Source organism: Balaenoptera ricei, chromosome 1 (genome assembly GCF_028023285.1).
Source record: "Balaenoptera ricei isolate mBalRic1 chromosome 1, mBalRic1.hap2, whole genome shotgun sequence".
NCBI lineage: Eukaryota > Metazoa > Chordata > Mammalia > Artiodactyla > Balaenopteridae > Balaenoptera > Balaenoptera ricei.
In genome coordinates, this window is record NC_082639.1 from 686,638 (window position 1) to 707,199 (window position 20,562).

General features: G+C 56.5%; 2 protein-coding genes and 1 long non-coding RNA gene across 5 annotated transcripts; 2 read left to right on the forward strand and 1 right to left on the reverse strand.

The window, feature by feature from the left end:
- The first annotated feature begins 319 nt into the window (after positions 1 to 319).
- Positions 320 to 3,048, forward strand: MMP23B (matrix metallopeptidase 23B). Its single transcript, XM_059894271.1, has 8 exons — positions 320 to 879; positions 1,208 to 1,344; positions 1,416 to 1,555; positions 1,620 to 1,787; positions 2,168 to 2,332; positions 2,430 to 2,540; positions 2,623 to 2,749; positions 2,826 to 3,048. Exons 1-8 carry the CDS (start codon positions 721 to 723, stop codon positions 2,998 to 3,000), a joined length of 1,182 nt encoding a protein of 393 aa, XP_059750254.1. The 5' UTR covers positions 320 to 720; the 3' UTR covers positions 3,001 to 3,048.
- Positions 3,049 to 3,894: 846 nt separating this feature from the next.
- CDK11B (cyclin dependent kinase 11B) lies at positions 3,895 to 20,541 on the reverse strand. 3 transcript variants are annotated; one of them, XM_059898570.1, is made up of 20 exons: positions 20,455 to 20,541; positions 16,354 to 16,477; positions 15,432 to 15,547; positions 14,318 to 14,445; positions 13,396 to 13,534; positions 9,524 to 9,660; positions 9,053 to 9,175; positions 8,645 to 8,740; positions 8,402 to 8,566; positions 8,103 to 8,168; positions 7,293 to 7,468; positions 6,431 to 6,521; positions 5,856 to 5,977; positions 5,560 to 5,665; positions 5,214 to 5,335; positions 5,027 to 5,134; positions 4,836 to 4,952; positions 4,598 to 4,746; positions 4,322 to 4,511; positions 3,895 to 4,237 (listed from the first exon to the last, which is right to left on the reverse strand). In XM_059898570.1, exons 2-20 carry the CDS (start codon positions 16,462 to 16,464, stop codon positions 4,145 to 4,147), a joined length of 2,355 nt encoding a protein of 784 aa, XP_059754553.1. In that variant the 5' UTR covers positions 16,465 to 16,477; positions 20,455 to 20,541; the 3' UTR covers positions 3,895 to 4,144. The 3 variants fall into 3 exon arrangements, with proteins under 3 accessions (XP_059754553.1, XP_059754639.1, XP_059754693.1); XM_059898656.1 differs by lacking the exon at positions 20,455 to 20,541 and adding an exon at positions 16,235 to 16,281 and having other exon boundaries at positions 16,354 to 16,437; XM_059898710.1 differs by lacking the exons at positions 14,318 to 14,445; positions 16,354 to 16,477; positions 20,455 to 20,541 and adding an exon at positions 10,556 to 10,598 and having other exon boundaries at positions 15,432 to 15,503.
- On the forward strand, positions 9,191 to 10,435 carry LOC132349940 (uncharacterized). Its single transcript, XR_009497774.1, has 2 exons — positions 9,191 to 9,281; positions 9,721 to 10,435. It is a non-coding gene; the product is annotated as an uncharacterized LOC132349940 (long non-coding RNA).
- Positions 20,542 to 20,562: the final 21 nt, after the last annotated feature.

Consider the following 20,562-nt stretch of genomic DNA (forward strand, 5'->3'; position numbering starts at 1 on the left):
CCAGCCCCAACCCAGGACCGTTCAGACTTCGGCCCTGCGCGCGCTCGGCAGGCAGCGCCTGGTGGGGATTCCTGCGGCGCCCCCCCCCGCCCCTTGTGCGCTGTCCCTATCGCCCTCCATGGGTCCTTCCGCTGGCCCCTGCAGGGCCCCCTCCCTCCTGGCACCCCAAGCCTTGCTCCGCAGGCGCCTCCTTCTCCCTCTTCCTCAGCCCGATACTCACTTGCCACGTCCCCTCCCGTCGCATCCCTCCCCTCTCGCGGGGTCCCTGTCAGCCAACGCCTGCAGGGGACGTGTCCCGAGCTGGCCAGGATGGAGGTCCCACTGCCGGGTCTCATCCGGTGTCCTGGGGGACTCCGTTTGGGAGAAAAGCTGCCAAGTCAGTCAACTCCCAGCGAGTTTGGGGACCCGGCTGACCACTCCTGCCTAAGCCAGAGCCCCCGGTGTCCGTCTCTTCCCTGGCGTCCGGGGCCCTCCTCGCAACCCCCACCCCACCCCCGCCAAGTGACCCCGCCCAGTCGGCCCTGCCCAGGCCACCGCCAGCGACCCACAGGCCCGGGTCCCCGCACCCCAGGCTGGAGGTGTCGGGGGTGCTCCCGACAGCAGGCGGCCAGCTGGTTCCCTTCGGGGCAGCCGCGCGCCCTCCCCCTCAGGGCTGTAACCCGAGCCGCCGCCGCCGCGCTGCCCCGCCGCCTGAGCCTCGACAGCGAGTCCGCCGGCGCCATGGGCCGCGGGGCCTGCGTCCCCTCAGCGGCGTCGGGGGCCCACGACCGGGCCCGCCTGCTCGGAGCCGTGCTGGGCGCGCTGTGCCTCCTCCCCACGCTCGTGCTGCTGGCCCGGCCGGGGGCCCTGGGGAACCGGCCCGTGGCGAGCGCAGCGCAGGTGAGAGCGGGCGCGGGAGCGGGCGGGTCGGCCCCGGCTGCGCGTCCGGGCCTGAGTCGGCGAGTCCGTGTCCGTTGATGGGGGGGCGGGGGGCAGCATCTGCCGGCAGCTCCGCCCACTCCGACCTGGCCTGTTTTTAGTAACGTTTTTCTTTCTGGCTGTTAAGTAACCCTGGCTCGGGGTGGAAAACCAGAAAATGCCGAAAGACAAAAAGAGAGTCCCTCCCTGGAGCGCGCGCCCTCCCAGCCTTCGAGGCCCTTTTCCTCGCGGCTTGGGGCTTGGGGACAGTCCCTGCTGCCTCCCCACGGGGCACTTGCTTCCCTCGAAGGGAGACGCTGTGCCCGCGACCGCGGGTGTGCTCGCCACCCCAAGCCTTGGCCCGCCGCACCCCCCGGCGCCCCGCAGACGCCGCTACACGCTGACCCCGACCCGGCTGCGCTGGGACCACTTCAACCTCACATACAGGTGCGACCCTGGCCCTGGAGGGGGGGCCGGTGCTGCCTGGCTGCCACCCCTGACCATGACTCCCACCCCAGGATCCTCTCTTTCCCGAGGAACCTGCTCAGCCCCAGCGAGACCCGGCGGGGCCTGGCCGCCGCCTTCCGCATGTGGAGTGACGTGTCCCCCTTCAGCTTCCGCGAGGTGGCCCCTGAGCAGCCCAGCGACTTCCGCATAGGTGGGCGCCGTGCCCCCGCCCCCGCCCCGCCCCAAGGCCCCCTTTCAGCCCCGTGCTCCTGCAGGCTTCTACCCGGTCAACCACACGGACTGCCTGGTCTCCCCGACGCACCACTGCTTCGACGGCCCCACGGGCGAGCTGGCCCACGCCTTCTTCCCCCCGCACGGCGGCATCCACTTTGACGACAGCGAGTACTGGGTCCTGGGCCCCACACGCTACAGCTGGAAGAAAGGTGACGCCGGCCTGGCCTCCCGTGGGGCCCCCGCACCACGGCGGGCGCAGCGGGAGGGCTTTGGGGGGGTCATGGCTGGGATGTGGGATCAGGGAGGCGGGCAGGGGCAGGCTGGGAGGAGGTCGTAAGCCTGGGTTCCGGGAGCCCTGAAGCCCCCTCCCCCCACACCGCTGGAGCCGCAGCTGGAGCTGCATTCCTGGGGGCCAGCTCACCGCCTCGCCAGCCTGGAACACTCTTATCTTCCCACGGCTGCCCGAGGGAGGCTCCCGGCACTGCAGCAGCTGTTCGGGCCTCTGGGGCAAGGCCGGCGGGCGGGCGGGGGGATGGGGGGCGGCGGAGGGCTGGGCCGGGTCCCGGGCGCTGACCGGCGGGGCCCGCAGGCGTGTGGCTCACCGACCTGGTGCACGTGGCGGCCCACGAGATCGGCCACGCGCTGGGCCTGATGCACTCCCAGCACGGCCGGGCGCTCATGCACCTCAACGCCACGCTGCGTGGCTGGAAGGCGCTGTCGCAGGACGAGCTGTGGGGGCTGCACCGGCTCTACGGTGAGTGCGGGGTCGAAGCGGGCGGGGTCAGGGGCCGGGTGGGCGGGGCCAGGGACCGGGGCGGGCGGGCCCTGAGGCCAGGCTGCCCCTCCTGCAGGCTGCCTGGACCGGCTGTTCGTGTGCGCGTCCTGGGCGCGGAGGGGTTTCTGCGACGCCCGCCAGAGGCTCATGAAGAGGCTGTGTCCCAGCAGCTGCGACTTCTGCTACGGTGAGCTTGGGCCTCTCCGGCCTGCGTCCGGCCAGGGCGCCGGGTACTGATGTGGCCTCCGCCCCCCACCCCGTACGAGCAGAGTTCCCCTTCCCCACCGTGGCTGCCACCGCGCCGCCCCCCAGGACCAAAACCCGGCTGGTGCCCGAGGGCAGGAATGTGACCTTCCGCTGCGGCCAGAAGATCCTCCACAAGAAAGGCAAAGTGTAGTGAGTGACCCTGCCTGGGCGCCGAGGGTGGGCGGGGGGACTCGGGACCCTGGCCAGCCCTCCGCCCTCCCCGCAGCTGGTACAAGGACCAGGAGCCCCTGGAGTTCTCCTACCCCGGCTACCTGGCGCTGGGCGGCGCGCACCTGAGCATCATCGCCAACGCCATCAACGAGGGCACCTACACGTGCGTGGTGCGCCGGCGGCAGCGCGTGCTCAGCACCTACTCCTGGCGCGTCCGCCTGCGGAGCTGAGCGCCGCCCGCAGGGCTGAGGATGCTGATAAAGCACTTTCTCTCTCAAGTCTCCTGGCCCTTTCTTGGGAGGGGGGGCGGCCAGTCTTGGCCCACGGGGTGGGGAAGCCTGCAGCCACTTCCTTGCAGGGAGGATGCCGTCCACAGAGACAGGCCGAGAGGGGCTTCTCCAGGCCGGGCCTGGAACGGTGGGTAACCCGAGGCCCAGGTGCCCGCAGCATCACCAGGGCCAGCGCGCTGAGTCAGTGGGGCCGGGGGTCTCGCGTGGGCTCAGGGCTGGGAAGGGGGTGGGCCCTGTGGCTGCAAGGCCTCCCTGAAGGGAGTGGGGTGAGCGGGGGCGGCTGGGGGCGCCCGCAGGAGGAACTAGCTCGGTGCAGCTGGGGGCCCCGGGCAGTGACAAGTCCCCTTCTGCCCAAACACCACCCTGTCCAGCCAGACCGTAGCTGGAGGACTTGCGGGCTGCAAAGAGCTGAGCCCACGGAGACTGCCTTTCACCCCTCCCTCGAGTGTAGGGGCGGGGGCTCCCCACCCAGGAGGCCCAGGACCCAGCACAGGACCAGCCACTTAAAGAAGGAAATGCCAGACCCTTCCTCCAAGAATATTTTACTACATCTTAACACACGTAACCACCTTGTACAAAAACCTGCTGTGGCTGCGAGCTCGCACGCCTGGCTCTGGGGCCCTGGGTGAGGCAGGAAGGTGCTGGAGCAGCAGCCTGAAGATTAAAAAGTACCAAACCCCCCGCAGCTCTGTTCCCAGTCACGGCCAGCACCCGACTGGCATGGCCGCTGGTGGTCACCGTGGCTGAGTGTGTGTGTGTGGGTGTACGGATGCCCGCCCTCTCCTCGCAGGGCAAGTCCGATACATCTGAAAAAGCACAGCCTTTCCCCCCACGGCAAGGAAAACGTGATTTAATTCTACAAATTTACAAGCCAAGATAAAATGAAAACATGGAAAACCCCACGAGGCCAGCAGCCAGTCCTAGACTTGAGGTCGCGTCCACGGCAGCCCCGTGGCAGTGGCGGCACCTGGTCAGGGCAGGACGGGGGTCTGGACCCAGACGCCGCCTCCAGTGTCTGCCGCTGTCCCAGCTGGGCCTCAGCGGTCGGCGCTCCCCAAGGTGGGTCTGGGGTCGGCTCTGAGCCTCAGAACTTGAGGCTGAAGCCTGGGCCCGCGGCCGAGGCCCCCTGGTTCGTGGTTGTGAGGTGGAAGCCTGTCTCCTTCAGGTCGTCGTCACCCTGTGGACACAGCGGCTTCGTGGGGCCCCGGCCGGGCCAACCCCGCCTCGGGGACCCCGCTCCCCTCGCCAGCCCGCCCCTCACCAGCTGGCTGTAGCCCAGGCCTCCCTCTGGTGGCCGGGGGCTGGTGCCCCGCTTCACCCTCTGCTGTTCGCTCTTGGCGGGCCATGTGGGGAACATGGAGGGGTCGATGGGGAGGGGGGTCTCGCGGAAATACTCGTGCTTGAGGCCGTCCTCTGCGCTGACCCTCCGTCCAGGGAAGTAGGTCAGAAACCTGGGAGAACAAGGCACTTGGCAGGGGCGGGGCGGGGCTGGGCGGGGAGGAGGCGGGCTGAGGGCGGGGCGCAGGGAGGGACGCACTTGTTCATGAGGTCGAAGCCCTGGTCTGAGAGCAGAGCCCCGAAGCGCTTGCGGAGGTTGTTATACGGGTACTCGGTGAAGGTCATCTTCTTGACGGCGGGGAGGTCGTTGTAGCCGGGCCAGATTTTCTCACTGGGGGTCCCTAGGTCCTAAAACAGGGCGGCGTCTCAAATAGCCGGGCCCTGCAGGGAAGAGGCACCTGGCCCGGGCGCCTGCACATGTCCCCAGGGGCACCCACCTTGAACACTTTGTTGATTTGATCGATTTCCGACTTCCCAGGGAACAGCGGCTTCTGAGTCAGCAGCTCCCCAAAGATGCAGCCCACCGACCACATGTCCACGGCCGTGGAGTACTCCTAGGGGTCAGGAAGCACTCAGGGGGCTGGCGGGTCAGCGCGCCCAGGGCAGGCTCCTGCACACCCACACTCACCTTGGCACCGAGCAGCAGCTCAGGGGCACGGTACCACAAGGTCACGACCACCGGGGTGTAGGCCTTCAGAGGGGACCCATACTCCCGCGCCAGCCCGAAGTCCCCCACCTGTGAGGACAGAGGGCGGGCTGTGGACGACTCCATGCCTGGGAGCCGGCCCCTCCCCCGAGCCGCCCCCAGGGCTCACCTTGAGGATGCCAGCGTGGCTCAGCAGCAGGTTGGACGTCTTGAGGTCTCGGTGCAGGATCCAGTTGTCGTGCAGGTGCTTCACTCCACGCAGCAGCTGGATCATCAGGGTCTTCACCTCCCCTGGATGGCGACAGGTCAGCACGCGGCTGGTCCCCCGGGTCATCGGCTGCCTCAGCAGCCACCAAGCTTCCAGGCACCCGGCACCGGGGCACTCACACACACCCAGTGCGACAGGGTCAGAGTTCAAGGTCAGCACTCCCGCCCCCCAGGCGACCTGAGTGTAGGATGTCCCTCAGGGGGATCTGGGTCTAGGGCCACAGCAACGGGACTGAGTCAGGCCCTACCCGGCAGGAAAGGCTGCTTCATGGTTTCCATGAGGCTCTTGAGGTCGTGCTCCACGTAGTTCATCACGATGTAGATCTTGTCCATGTTGCTGCCCACGACGATTTCCTAGGAAACCACAGCAGGTCCCATGGCCTGGGGGTCCAGGCCAGCCCTGCCACTGCCGGCTCTCCCAAGAGACCTGAAATCCCGGGGCCCAGACATTGGGCGACAGCAGGGGCCTCCTAAGTGCGACGGCCACCGGGGTGTGGCACGTGGGGGCCCTGCGGGGCAGAGGCGCGTGGGCCGGCGGCCTCACCCTGACGGTGACGATGTTGGGGTGCTGCGCCTTGAGGATGGTGTTGATCTCCCTCAGCGATGTGATCGGGAAGCCCTCCTTCTCCTTCTCCATTTTCAGCCGCTTCAGAGCCACGATTTCATCTGCAAAGAAAGCAACGTGAAGACCAACATTGAGCAAATATTCTTCCACCCGCACGTTCTCCCTGTTTCATCGCTGTTCCCCCACGATCACGGGACATGGCCAACCGGCCTCCCCCCAGTGCTCAGGGCCCCGACTGCTTCTCTGAGGCCCCGCCAAGGGCGCACACCCGCCTGCGGCTGCAAGCAAGCAGCACAGAGCCTCGTGGTCAGGCCGACTTCTGGCCTCTGGAGGCGCCAAGGGGCCAGCTGCTCAGGTGTGCACCGGTCAGATAAGGCAAGGCTAAGGCCCAGCACCAGGGGAGGGGTGACAACCAGGACAGTGGGGAACTATACCCAGTGACCCTGACGCTGAAGGTGCCGGCGCCCCGTGGTGCTGGCTGGCACTCTGGGCCACCCGGTCCATGCGCCACACCACCCCTTCCCTTTGGGGGACCATCCTGGGACTCGCCCCACCTGTTTTCTTGTCCTTAGCTCTGTACACCACCCCGTAAGTGCCTTCTTCGATCCTGTTCAGGCACTGGAATTCCTCCACACTCCGACAGCCCTGGGAGGAAGCGCCAGCATGAGGGCGCGGCAGCGGGGCCACACCCCAGAGGGAAGCCCCGCCTGGACGTGTCAGGAGGGCCCGCAGGGCGCGTGGGCGTGTGGGCAGCGGCCTGGGAACGCTCTCCTCGCCTCAGTGAGCACGTGCCCCTTCATCCGGAAGCCGGCCCTGGGCAACCCCCCACCCCGCCACCTCCAGCCACCTCATCCTAAGATGAGGCTGGGACAGGGGTGGCCCTGTGCACTGCACCCCCAGCTGGCGCAGGAAACCCCCAGGAGCTGGGGCGGCACTTGGGGCTGGGCCACTAGCCTTGGGGCGCCTGGAGCACCTGAGGCCGCTCACCCTCTGGAGACCTGCCCTCTCCAACCCCCTCCCTCCAGCATTGTTGTTACGGACTTTTCCCAACAGAAAATGTGCGCTGACTCATAGCACTGCCCTCCGACCCCTGCACAGCGACCAGGCGAGGGGGGCAGGTGCCCAACTCAGCCCAGGCCGAGGCAGAAGTGACCGCAGAGCTGACCGCCCGCCAGGCTGCCCGCCCCCTCCACATGGGGCCCCTGGCGGGCGTCCTGGCTGCGGACGCAGGAACTGTCCTCCCCCCAAGACTGCTGGACAAGAGGCCGGACCATGATCGGGGACACGTGAGAGGCTGGTGGCCGGGCCCACCCAGTGACAGAAACCCGCAGTGGGACCCAGCTTCTGCTCTCAGCAACCGGCCCCGTCCATGAGCAGCAAAGCAGAGCCAGGCCTGGGGCGGGGAGGGCACCTGACCTGCAGGGCTGGCAGGTACTTGGGCAGCTCCTGTTTGAGCTCGATGGGTGACAGGGCTGGGGAGTCGGGCACGAAGTCCCCCTCGGTGAGGGCGCTGCTCTGCGGGGTGCCCTCGCCCACCTCCTCTTCCCCCTCTTCACTCTCTCCAGAATCGCGGTCAAATCGTGACTCTGGAACTTCAGAAGTTCAACCCAATTATGAACCAAGAACGAGCAAGTGTGGCTACCCCACCCGTTCTTCGGGGGGGGGACAGCGAGTGCAGGAAGAAGCCATATTGAGAGCCCCGGGGGGCCAGGCACGGGCTGCGCCCTGGACAGAGGGCACCGTGTCTTGGGGCCACTGGCCGGGCTGGGACCACTGTGAGCCACTGACTGGTTGCGAGCTCCGAGGCCCGCCCAGAACTTGCGGCCACCGGCCAGAGGGCTTGGCCTGGCTGCCTGCGGAGGCCATGCAGCCCCTGGTCAGCAACGGCCCTGTGGTCGGAGCCGAGCTGGCGTTTCCCAGCCTCCCCTGGTGTCCGAGCCCAGCACCCTCAGGATGGCGCTCATTCAGCACTGTCCCTTCTAAGGGATGCCAGCCCCCACGGGCCCAAGCGGTCAAGTGCAGGGTGCTGGGGGAAGCAGCTCCCCGCGAGCCAGCTGGGTCCTGGGACGCACTAGCCAGGCGCTCCCTGTAGCTCCCGGGGCACGACGTGCCTCTGAGAAAGGTTATTTCTTAGGTCGCTGCCCCGCTCACGACTCAAACGTGGGTCAGCACCCAGGTGAGGGGCAGATGAGGAAGAGGTGAACCACCACTCGGGGGGCCTCTCACCAACCAGGACGTGGTTTTCATTCTCTCGCTCCTCCTCTTCACTCATTTCTTCTTCACTCACTTCCTCTGTAAAGGAAACAGATGTCAGCTCAGACCCTCCACAAGCAGAAGCGCGGTCCGCTTTAGCCGACAAGGAAGCAAGGGGCGCCCTATGTCGTCGACTCGGGAGCCTCGTGTAAGTCCCAGACAGCCAGGCGTTTTCAATCTGGATATATTTCTACTGAGATTTCAAACTACCCACCTGTAGCTTCTGCGCTCTTACGGGGTTAAACCGCGGGCGGGCGGGCACTCGTGCTCACCGGCTGACTGTGCGGACGCGTCCTCGGAGTTGCTCCCGGTCTCCTCCTCCTCCTCCTCCTCCTCTTCCTCCTCCCCCTCCGACTCTTCGCTGCTGCTCCCCTCTTCCTCCTCCTCCTCCTCCTCCTCCTCCTCCTCCTCCTCCTCGGAACCTGACCCTGATTCCGCTGTAGGAAGGAAACGGCCAGCAGTGAGCTTCGCCCCCGTGTGGCCACGGACTTGGGCGGGGCCGGGCGAGCGGCTACCTGACGAGGACTCGGCTGAGCTGGTCTTCCTCTCGCTGTCGCTGATGTCCTGCAGGTCGGACAGCAGGTCTCTCTCCTCCACTTTCTCTTCTTTTACTTAGGGAACAAACCATCGAAGATGAATGTGGGGAAATGCTTTAAACTAACAAGATGCGATGGCGCTTGTCATACGAAGACTAACTTCGGTTTGTACGAGGAACCGCTCACCCAGATGCCTGGGAGGAAGACAACGCTTCAAAGGACCAGTAACAAGCGTTTCAGCTGGTACACTTATTTCATACACAGTCCCTCTCACACAGCACGCAAGCGTTTAGGGCATCGTGACGTGAAGCAGCAGCCACTTTCTGTGCTAGACGCCCCTCGCAAAGACCACCACACGCTGGCCCAGCTAGCGCTGTGCGGCCTCACCTGGCTTCCGGCTGTCCCCCAGCTCAAACCTCTCTCGAGGCGGCCGGAGTGGGCTCCGACTCCAGTGGCTGGCTTTCACCTTGTCGCCATAGTCCTCTCTCGCTGTCCGGTGATGTGCAGACACTGCGCACGAGAACAGAAAGGAGCTGGTGCCGGAAGCCCCCTTTCCCATGGCGAACACTCGCCTACAGCACCGGAATGGAGCACAGGAAGCGACCAGAGGACCCAGGTGGGCTTTCTAGGCTGCTCTCTATTGGTCAGAAGGCAGGGGCCAGAACCCACCTCTCCAGCCTGGGCCTGACCCCCAGTGTGTGGACCCCAGACACAGCTGTCTGGGCCAGACAGCCCACACCCCAGGAGCCGCAGGGTCGCCCGGCCCCGCCCCTCCTCCCCGCCGGGCCCCGCCCCCGCCCCGCCCCCACCTCCCCGCCGGGCCCCGCCCCTCGCCCCACCTCCTGGCCCCGCCCCCACCTTCCCGCCGGGCCTCGCGCTCCTTGCGCCGCTCCTCGGCGCGCCGCTCCCGCTCCTTCTGCTCCCTCTGCTCCTTCTGCTGCTCCCGCAGCTTGCGCTCCCGCTCTCGCTTCCTTTCTAACTGCTCCAGGCGGTCCCTGCAACCAGCACACGCCACATTTACCCCCGAAACAGGAAGTTCTCCTTTTTGCCCCCAGTGCTTTTGCTCGCATTGATAAACTACTTCTCCGGGCTGTTCAACCCTCAAAGAGCTTTTTAAAAGCAGAACATACACGCATGCGCGTCCTGGGAACCTCGTTCCTAAAGAGTCACACGGCAGAAAGTGCTGTTACAAGGAGGTAACAGCTGCCTGGGGCACAGACCCCACTGGCTCCAGAACCTTCTGCTCGGCAGCTCTACTGAGACTCGCCAAGAGGATTTCCCTCCGTGCACACAATGTAAATCCACCTCTACCAGGAGCCAAGTCTTCCTGGGCCTCCAAGGGGTGGGAGAGCCCACCTGAGGAAGCGCGGGGGAGCCACAGACCTGGGCCCGGCGCCCTGCGGCTCCTGGGAACAGCTGTCGTGCGGGGGTCAGGAAATACCAGTGACCAGTGACCGAAACACGTGGGGTCGGCGGCACCGGACGCCAAAGAGTGGAAACCCATCAGTCTGTTAACTCTCAGGTCCCTACAGGGTTAAGTCCAAATACAACTTGAAAAGCGAACACGTTAAACAAAAAAGGCAGCGTTATACACACAGAAAGGAGCACAAGCGAAAAACGGTGAGCGCGCAACCAGGGCCGCCAGTGCTGCCCGAACAGACACAGACGTCACCACTGGAGGGGCCGGACCAAGGCTACTGGGCTCCACACACTATTGTATAAATGCCACTGAACCCAAACTATCCCCAAATAAAAGCGGAAGGAGACCTCCCTGGCGGCCCAGTGGTCAGGCCTCCGCACTTCCAGTGCAGGGGGTGCGGTTTCTGTTTCATGCCGCGCAGTATGGCAAAACAAACAAACAAACAAACAAAAAGCGGAGGTATAACTTACATATAGAATTCAACCAGCGAGCTCAGTTTCTCTGAACACATCCCTGGAATCGAGCAACCATCACAAGCCGGCTTCAGGACACTCCCAGCACCCACTGATCATACCTCCCGCGGCCGCCCCCCGCCCCCCGCCCCCGGCCTCCCAAGCCTGCTTCTGCCTGCTCTGCATCTCCCAACGTTTCTTCTGCTTGCTTTGGGATGAGTTTGCTTTTTTTCTGGTTTCCTTGGGTAGGAGGTTAGGTTATTGATTGGACAACTTCCTTTTCTGCTTTCTGGTTTAGCTGCTTACAGCTGAAACACTTCACTCTAAGCACAGCTGGAGCTGCATCCCTAGGTTTTGACACACTGTCTTTGCTCTCATCTTGTTCAAAATGTTTTCAGGGAATTTCCTGGTGGTCCAGTGGTTAGGACTTGGCGCTTCCACTGCTGGGGCCTGGGTTTGATACCTAGTCAGGGAACTAAGATTCTACAAGCTTTGCGTCGTGACCAAAAAAAAAAAGTTCTAAATATTGTTTTTCCTTATAATTTTTTCTTCACGCCATGGGTTTTTCACAAACGGGTTGTTAGATTCCCAACATTTGAGGATTTCCCCAGGTTTTGTTCTGCTGCTTTTTTTTAATATATAAATTTATTTTTGGCTGTGTTGGGTCTTTTGCTGCACACGGGCTTTCTCTAGTTGCGGCGCGCGGGGGCTGCTCTTTGTTGCGGTGTGCGGGCTTCTCACTGCAGTGGCTTCTCTTGTTGCGGAGCACGGGCTCTAGGCGCGCAGGCTTCTGCAGTTGTAGCTCACGGGCTCAGTAGTTGTGGCTCACGGGCTCTAGAGCGCAGGCTCAGTAGCTGTGGTGCACGGGCTTAGTTGCTCCGCGGCATGTGGGATCTTCCCGGACCAGGGCTCGAACCCGTGTCCCCTGCATTGGCAGGCGGATTCTTAACCACTGTGCCACCAGGGAAGCCCTGTTGCTGACTTCTAATTGAATTCTTCTGTGATAAGAGGGCATACTTTGTATGGCCTCAATTCTTTTAAATTTGAGACTTGTTCCACGGCCTGGCACACGGTCTCTGTTGAAAACTCATCCCAGGAGCTCTTGGGGCGACGCGTGTCCCGCAGCTGTGGCTGCAGTGCTGTGTCCACCTGTCCCCCAGCCTCTGTTCACCTGCGAAGGCCTTTATTTGTCCCTCACTTCTGAGGCTGGCTGTGCTGGATACAGAATTCCGGGCTGGCCGGGTTCCTGCCTGCGGCCCCCGTTTCTGATGAGAAGCACCCCGCTCGCTGCTGCCCTTCATGAATTTCTCACTAGCTTCCCCAGTGTGACTGTGACTTTGTACTTATCCTACCTGGGGCTCACTGAGTTTCTCGGAAGATAAAACGGTTTCTGTCAAATTTGGGAAGTACTCATTATTTAAAAGCCACCTCTGTGCCCCCCATCCCTCCCACACGCCACACGTGCGCTGGTACACTGGATGCTGTCCCACAGATCTTGAGATTGAAGATCCTTTCCTCTCTGCGTTCAGAAGGCATGAAGTCTGTTGCTCCATCTTCAAGTTCCTTCCTTCCAAGTCTTCGCCAAATCTGGAAACGCTATTATGTCTTTCTTCCTTAATATGGGGTCAAACCTTCTTATGTCTTTGTATGTCTCAAAACTTCTTGTTGAAAGCTGGACATTCCAGGTAACATCTTGCAGCAACCCTGCACTTGAATTTTTCCTCCCAGTTGTTGCTGTTTAGTAAGCCGCTGGGCTAATAACCCTGTGAACTCTTGTCTCCCTTGTACAATGTGGCCACTGCTGCATTTTTCCATGTGCTCTTTATTTTCAAGCTTGGCTTCCATGGGGTCACCACTTTGTCTGCACAGCTGTGTGACTGGACCACACTGGACAGAGCACAGGGCTTAGCAAACGTGGGTGTGTCATGTGCCAGCAGCCAGGACACTGAAGGCTCTGCTGGCCTCACAGTGGCCTTAGACCCCAACCTCCCAGCTGCATCTCTCACACTCCCTGAGTCCTGAGAACGAAGGCTCTCCTCACACCTGCTGTACCTGCCCTCTGTTCGGCCCCGGCTGCTGGGAGTGTCAGCACCTTCCAGCCTGCTACTTCCCTTCCGTGGAGCAGCCCAGCTCTCACGCTCTCTCTGGAAATGACCGCAGGACCCAGAGGTGGCCCTAGGATTCACACCTGGGCCACGCAGAACAGATCTGGGGTGAACAGACGCTCTCTCCTGGAACTCTAAGCCCACACAGAGGCACCTGGAGACAAAGGCCCAGGAGTCTGGTGTCCCAGCTCCCGGGCCATTTCAAGGCCTTTGGGATTGCCTTTGTTACTTCTCGTTTTGTTTCTTGTTTGGAAGAACCAGAGTCTATTTCTGCTGCGACCCCAGACGACCCTAAGCAACACATCTTGTTGGTCCTTCCTGGACAAGGCCCCCTGGAACAGAGCTGGTGCAGAGCAAGTGCTCAGCACACACCTGCCGAGTGAGCAGACGGGGAATCGCCCACACCCCTGGCCTCCCCGCACTGCCTTTGCCTCAGGACTCATGTGCCGGGACTGGCTGCCCCCAGAATGGCTCCACCCAGGTCTGGACAGCAGCCCTCGCCCTTCTCCCCAGGGGCGCCGGGCTCGGGTGTGGACAGCCGCTCCCCTCCTCCAGCCACCCGCCACCCCTCCCTACTCTCTCTCCTTCCCCCATGGCTCTATGTCCAGCCCAAACGTTTGCTCCTCGCCTCTCGATTCCTCTTGGACCCCCAGCTCCGTCCAGCCGCATCCCTCCCTGCAGGCCCATCTCACAGGCTGAGGCGGGGGCACCGCCAGCAGTCAGGACCCCGCTCGCTCGGGCTGCCGGCCTCACCTCTCCCTCCGGGAGTGCTCCCGCGCCAGCTCCCTCCTCTTCTGTCGCTCCCACTCGCGGCGGGCCTTGTCCTGCTCCTCTCGGTGCCGCTTCCGACGCTCGTGCTCTCTCTCCTTCTCCTTCACTCTGGCATGCTTCCCTAGTGGGAAACAGGACATGTCGTACGAAGAAACTTAACCTCCAGAAACTCAACTTAAAAATACCCAGTGAAGAAAAGAAAAAATATCTAATCATTGACTTGGAGAAACAATCATGACTTTCTGTTAAAAAAAAAAAAGGATGACAATATAAAACTCTATGCAGTAAGCCTCCAGTTAAGAAAAAAACAAAAATAATGTGATTATCACTGAATAGAACTGTGATCTCCATCTTTCTTTCTAATTTTCTGTATTAAATAAACTGATTAGACTGTATTAGTTTCACGATTTAAAAAGAAATCACCATTTGTAAAGGATACAGGACGAAGCTTATCTCCTTTTAGTTTCTACATCACATTATACACCATGTTAGCCAACTGAGTTTAACAATGAGATTTATATCAGGCCCCAGGCCCAGTTTTCCCAACACCCCTAAGAAGCTCTTAATACTGGTATGAGATCAAACCCATTGTTTCAGTTTTATCAAGCATCTGTTCCTTAGTTAAAGCAGTGTAGCATTGAAGACTGTGTTTTCCCTTGTTGAATTAAGACAGTTTTGTAGGTAGACAAACTACCCCAGAACAATGCAATGAGGGGGAAACACACAGAAGAAAACACAGAAGGAAAACAAAGTATCTATTCAGAATGATCTACAATAAATTTATTTTTTTAGCTAAAATTTGATTCTCTTCGCTTTCAACTGTGCTCTGGACAAGACAGTAGATCATGAAATAGGAGCGAGGCCACATGTGAACACAACACAAAAGAGAGCAAATGCTCTGTACCCCCTTCTGTGGAATGACTACGATGCCTGCGTTTCTCTTTCCTCTTTTCGTCTTTCCTGTGATGAGCTTTTTCTTTCCGAGACATTTGCTGGGGTGGTTTGATAGCCAAAGAATCATCTTCCTCTCCTCTGAAATAAGACACCACAGCATTACATCACGCCCGAGAAAGTAATGTGAGGAGCACTGGGGTATCGTGGAGTGTCTTCAACCCAGAGAGATGAAGGGTCAGAACAGACAGGTGAATCTCAACCATCAGCTAAAGGATGATGTTCATTATGAAACCTAAGCCCAAACTGTGTATTAAATACAGATTCAGATGGAAAGTGTTAAGTGGGGAATCAGTGTGAAACATGGAACAAAAAGGCCTCTCTGAGGAACATTTAGGGTATTCATGATCTTGGTCGTGGGGATAGTTTACAGGTATATAACAACGTATCAAACCGCACACCTGAAATCTGTGCAGTTTGTCATTTACACCATAATAAAGTTGTTAAAAAAGGTCCCACAATTTTAATCAAACTTAATGATCTCAAAAGGTCATTTAACAATATTTTCAACTGATTATATAACCAAAATCTTGGGAGAATTCACACCCTATGCCTTTTTGCCTTAATTTCCGGTTATGTTGTTTTTAACTGCTTGATGATGGACATGAGAAGAAAACAAGTGAGGACGAAGCACAGCACGGGAAGAAACGTCAGGACATACAGACCTCGGCAGGACCGTTTCGGCTTCAAGGCCTTGCTCCAAGTATCTTTCATCAGCTACTTTGATTTATTTGTAGATAATTTTAGACAGTAATTATACAAATCATCACAAACATACAGCAGAATACTTTAAATGTACCATGTGAATGGTGTTCACTTCACTGCAGAATGATCACAAAGAAAGGAACACACGCTCAGGCTTTTCCTAAGAAGAGGGGAGAGCTGGTAACTGACACCACACAAGAGTCATTTCAATCTAGAGGTAAACCTCAGGTCATGACCTCAAACTTTCAAAATAACACTGAGAAGGGCCAGCCAGGACCACGGCCCTGTCACGGGGCTCAGCCTGTCTCCTCAGGTGAGTGCACCTGCAGCCAGTGGGCTCCTCCAGGGCCACGCTCTCTCACCTGTCTTCCATGGAGTCCTCTCGTCTATACGGCGAGTTCCTTATCGTTATCTCCATGCGGTGGTCCCTCAGCTCCCCCTCCTCAAGGGAATCCCGCTTGGAATCCCGGTCATCAGACTAAGAAGCAAGGAGAAAGTAATTTTCCTGACAGATAAGCCTATTTTTAGTAATACTCAAACCTTGCCAATATCCGAAAACAAACTTTCATACACACTTTGAGTGGACCAATGTTATAAAATATAAAAAACTTTCATTCAAATCCCGTGACATTAGAATTTCATATAACTCTCTGTAACCCAGAACCTGAGAAATTTAACACCAGCGTATATGACAAGGGACATTAAACTCTCTGACAAGTATGTTAGCTATTTATATTAACCAGAACTGAGCCTTAAAGCATATTTTATACACCAAATACTTTACAGTATCTCAAAAAGCACTCATAAATACGTAAGAAAGGTCTGCTGCTAAACTTATCAGAAGAGGCATTTCTTTCAATGCCCCTTATCAAATTACTAAAGTTTTCCTATGTTATTAGGCAAACCAAGAAAGGTGTAAAACAATAATACTAATTTCAAGGAAGCTTCCTACTATACTAAAAATACTTGGAAATGGTGTCATGAATATAATGATGAAATGAGAAAAACAAGCCCAACCGCACTAGTGATTTTAGGTTCAAAATACTTTATTTTCCATGTAGCTGTGGTCATCTATATGCAGCTTTCGTATGTTATCGATCTGCTGTCAATGTAAACTGAGTATTTGAATGTTTTTGTTAATTTTTAGAATAGATTTTGGGCTCACCTGCGACATTTGGAAGTACAAAAGAACTTCACCGAAGAAGCGTTGTTCTAATGGAAAAATGAGGGCAAAGAAATTAAATCTCCTTTAAAAAAAACACTTACTAAAAAAACATGGCTTACGTTTTTTAAGCGTTTTATCTCTGCTTTCTCCTCTTGTTCCTTCCGTCGTTTCTTTTCCTGAAGAATTTCATCTAAAGTTTTCACTTTCCAAGAGTCCTTTTCATCACCCATTTGAGTTAAAACACTGCAAAAAAGACAAAAAATTCAAACTGTGTCAGGACACAGCAAACTGTGGTTTGATGCTATGCTGTTTCTGAACACTTTTGCCTTGCCACTTTTGAGCGTTTCAGTACAAATCTTTGTTAAGAGGGATGGGCTCTGCCAGAAATAAACCCACACACCTATGGTCAATTAATCTTTGACAAAAGAGGCAAGAATATACAATAGGAAAAAGACAGTCTCTTCAGCAAGCGGTGCTGGGAAAGCTGGGCAGCTGCATGTAAATCAGTGAAGTTAGAACACACCCTCACACCATACACAAAAATAAACTCAAAATGGCTTAAAGACTTAAACAGAAGACATGACACTCTAAAACTCCTAGAAGAGATCACAGGCAAAACATTCTCTGACATAAATGGCACCAGTGTTTTCTTAGGTCAGTCTCCCAAGGCAAGAGGAATAAAGCAAAAATAAACAAAGAGAACCTAATCAAACTTACAAACTTTTACACAGCAAAGGAAACCGTAAACAAAACAAAAAGACAACCTACACGACTGGCTGAAAACATCTGCAAACGATGTGACTGACAGGGCTTAATTTGCAAAATATAAAAACAGCTCATACAACTCAACAGCAAAAAACCAAACAACCCAATTGAAAAAAGGACAGAAGACCTAAATAGACATTTCTCCAAAGAAGAAAACAAATGGCCAATAGGTACATGTAAAGATGCTCAACATCGATAATGATTAGAGAAATGCAAATCAAAACTACAACAAGGTACCACCTCACACCCGTCAGAATGGCCATCAATAACAAATTCTAGAGAGGGTGTGGAAAAAAGGGAAACTTCCTACACTGTTAGTAGGAATGTAAGTTGGCTCAGCCACTATGCAGAACAGTATGGAGGTTCCTCAGAAAACTAAAAATAGAACTACCATATGATCCAGCAATCCCACTCCTGGGCATATATCCAGGCAAAACTATAATTAAACAGGATACACACCCCCCCCCTCCCCCATGTTCATAGCAGCACTATTTACAATAGCCAAGATATGGAAGCAACCTAAGTGTCCATCGACAGATGAACGGATAAAGAGGTGGTACATATATACAATGGAATATTACTCAGCCATAAAAAGGAATGAAATACATTTTCAAGGACGCTGCCCGGAGAGAGCAGTGTGTTACTGAGACCATTCGGACTACATGTGCGCATGAACCCCGTTAAGGCCTCTATATAAACTTTCCAGACCCTGGTGGGCAGGTGTGGAGATCTACTCATCTTGTGGACACCCAAGACAAGCCTCTATTACCTCCTATTGGCAGAACCTATGCGGGCGCCAGATGGTGAAGCGGAGACGCAGTGAGCAGCCCCAGCTCCAGCACCCCAGAGTTTGGAAGGATGGGACTGGAACCGGAAGACAACTGCTCAAAGACCACCAGAGCACCCCATTAGGATGCAGAATGTTCTAGGACACACAGAATTTATGGCTATCTTTGGGAAACCACAACTTTCAAAAGTCCACTTAATTAGAAAGACACTGCCACTGCTGCCACGGACTCCGAAGCCATGCTGTACTTGCTCCGTTCTGCCCCAGCACCATGGATGCCCAGGACCCTGCGTCCCAGTATCCACAGGGAGAGACTGGACAATGGCAAGTCTCTTTAATTCTGCTGCCAAAAAATCAGTTCATGTGCCTGTAGAAACGGCAAAAACGCGCCCCCCCCACAAATGCAGTCTCCGCCTCACTTCCAGCCTTCAAATCTCAGGTATGTGTATCTGACTGGCTGAATCTAAATCACATTGAGAACCCTAGTTTCACGGGAGTCTGGGAAACACAGCATTCAGCGTTCCACTCTCTGCCTTTCAGAAAGGCAAACTAGAAGAAGGGTGAAGTGGATATTGGGCACAGGTCTACTGTTTCAATCTCGATAACGATCCTTTGCCAGGTGTTTTTTGAAAGGATTAAATGTGGTAATATGTGGAAGTGCCTATTTCAGTAGCTGCATGTAATAATATGCAATAATCGGGTTCGCTTAAACCACTTATTCATAATTCAAGAATAAATTTGCCATGTCCAAATGCTATACAATTAATATTCCAAACATGAATTCACTATCAATTTGTCCATGGGTACAGTTGGAAATGACCTCTACTTGTCTGGGATTATAACTGTGTATAGAATTCACACCTTAAATTAACTGCTGTCCAGAATGGTAGCCACTAGCCACGTGTAGCTATTGAGCACTTCAACTGTGGCCAGTCTGAATTAAGCTGTGCTCTAAGTATAAAATACACACTGGATTTCAAAGACTTTGTGTAAAAAATGTAAAATACCTCATTAATAATTTTATACTGATTATTATATGGTGAAATAATAATATTTTAGAAATACTGGGTTAAGTAAAATGTATTATTAAAATTAAAAGAAAAGAATGAAATAATGCCATTTGCAGCAACTTGGATGGACCTAAAGATTGTCATACTAAGTAAACTAAGTCAGAAAGAGAAAGACAAATACCATGTGATATCACTTATATGTGGCATCTAAAATATGACACAAATGGGAATTCCCTGGCGGTCCAGTGGTTAGGACTCGGCGCTTTCACTGCTGGGGCCTAGGTTCAATCCCTTGTCAGGGAACTAAGATCCCAGAAGCCACGCGTGGCCAAAAAAAAAAAAAAAAAAAGAAAAGACACAAATGAACTTATCTACAAAACAGAAAAAGGGTCACAGACATAGAAAACAGACTTGTGGTTGTGGGAGGGGGAGGGAAGGACTGGGAGTTTGGGGTCAGCAGAAGCAAACTATTATACACAGGACGGATAAACAACAAGGTCCTACTGCAGAGCACAGCGCACTATATACAATTTCCTGTGATAAACCCGTAACGGAAAAGAAGATAAAAAAGAACGTGTATACATGTATGACTGAACCACTTTGCTGTACAGCAGAAACTACCACAACATTGTAAATCAACTATACTTCGATTTTAGAAAAACTGAAAAACTAGAAAGAAAGATTTAAAAAAAAAAAAAGAGTGATGGGCTCTGGAAAATGACCACTTGGATTCCAATCTCTTTGCTGTCATTCCTGTGCTGTACAGGGCTAGTTACTTCATCTCAGCTTACCATTCCGTAAACGGTAAGAAAACCCCCTATATGACAGCATCAATGGGGATTAAACGAGATCACCCAGGTAAAGCTCGTAGCTCAGTACCTGGCACTCACCAAGCACTGTTTTTGTCAGGAGGATTTATTAGAAAGACAACCTGGGGGCTTCCCTGATGGCGCAGTGGTTAAGAATCCGCCTGCCAATGCAGGGGACACGGGTTCGAGCCCTGGTCCGGGAAGATCCCACATGCCGTGGAGCTACTAGGCCCGTGCGCCACAACTAGTGAGGCCGCGAGCCACAACTACTGAGCCCGTGTGCTGCAACTACTGAAGCCCGCGCGCCTAGAGACCCTGCTCCGCAACAAGAGAAGCCACCGCGGTGAGAAGCCAGCGCACCGCAAAGATGAGTAGCCCCGCTCGCCGCAACTAGAGAAAAGCCCGCACGCAGCAACGAAGGCCCAACACAGACAAAAATAAATTAATAAATAAATAAAATAAATTAAAAAAAAAAAAGAAAGACGACCTGGGCTGCGTGGGCCACTGGCCCACCGGACGGCTGCAGCCCTAGCACGGGATACGGGGAGGCCTGGGTGGTTGCTCCGAGAGCGCGCTCGCAGACCAGGGCGCGGGTTCCCGGTTCTTGGGGTTCAGTCCCGCTAGCCCGGGGTTCGGCCCGGCAGAAGTTGGCTCGGGGAGCTGCTGGGCCCGCCGCCTCCTCCATTCCGAGTTCCGCGCCGGGCGAGATGGCCGAGGAGGCGGGGAGTGTCGCCCGCCCCGGTCCACGCGCCCGAGGCCCGCCGGGATCCGAGAGTTTAGGTGAGCCGGCCGCGCCCCCCTCAACCCCGCCCCGCCCGGCCCGGCCCGGCCCGGCCCGCCGCCACTCACCCCTACGCCGCCGCCGCCGGACCCGGAGCCTGAGAAGAAACCGCCCGGCGCGCGCCAGGAGCGTCGTCACTTCCTGCATCGGCGCGGGCCGATGACGACCGAGGGCGG

Excerpts from the sequence above, each read along its gene's own strand:
- MMP23B (XM_059894271.1), top strand. The coding sequence starts at position 721 with ATGGGCCGCGGGGCCTGCGTCCCCTCAGCGGCGTCGGGGGCCCACGAC. Across the intron at positions 2,333-2,429 it reads GGGGCTGCACCGGCTCTACG|GCTGCCTGGACCGGCTGTTC; the intron begins GTGAGTGCGGGG and ends CCCCTCCTGCAG. Across the intron at positions 2,541-2,622 it reads CAGCTGCGACTTCTGCTACG|AGTTCCCCTTCCCCACCGTG; the intron begins GTGAGCTTGGGC and ends CCGTACGAGCAG.
- CDK11B (XM_059898570.1), bottom strand. The coding sequence starts at position 16,464 with ATGGGTGATGAAAAGGACTCTTGGAAAGTGAAAACTTTAGATGAAATT. Across the intron at positions 9,176-9,523 it reads GCGCGAGGCCCGGCGGGAAG|TGTCTGCACATCACCGGACA; the intron begins GTGGGGGCGGGG and ends TCTCGTGCGCAG. Across the intron at positions 8,567-8,644 it reads CTCAGCCGAGTCCTCGTCAG|CGGAATCAGGGTCAGGTTCC; the intron begins GTAGCCGCTCGC and ends TCCTTCCTACAG.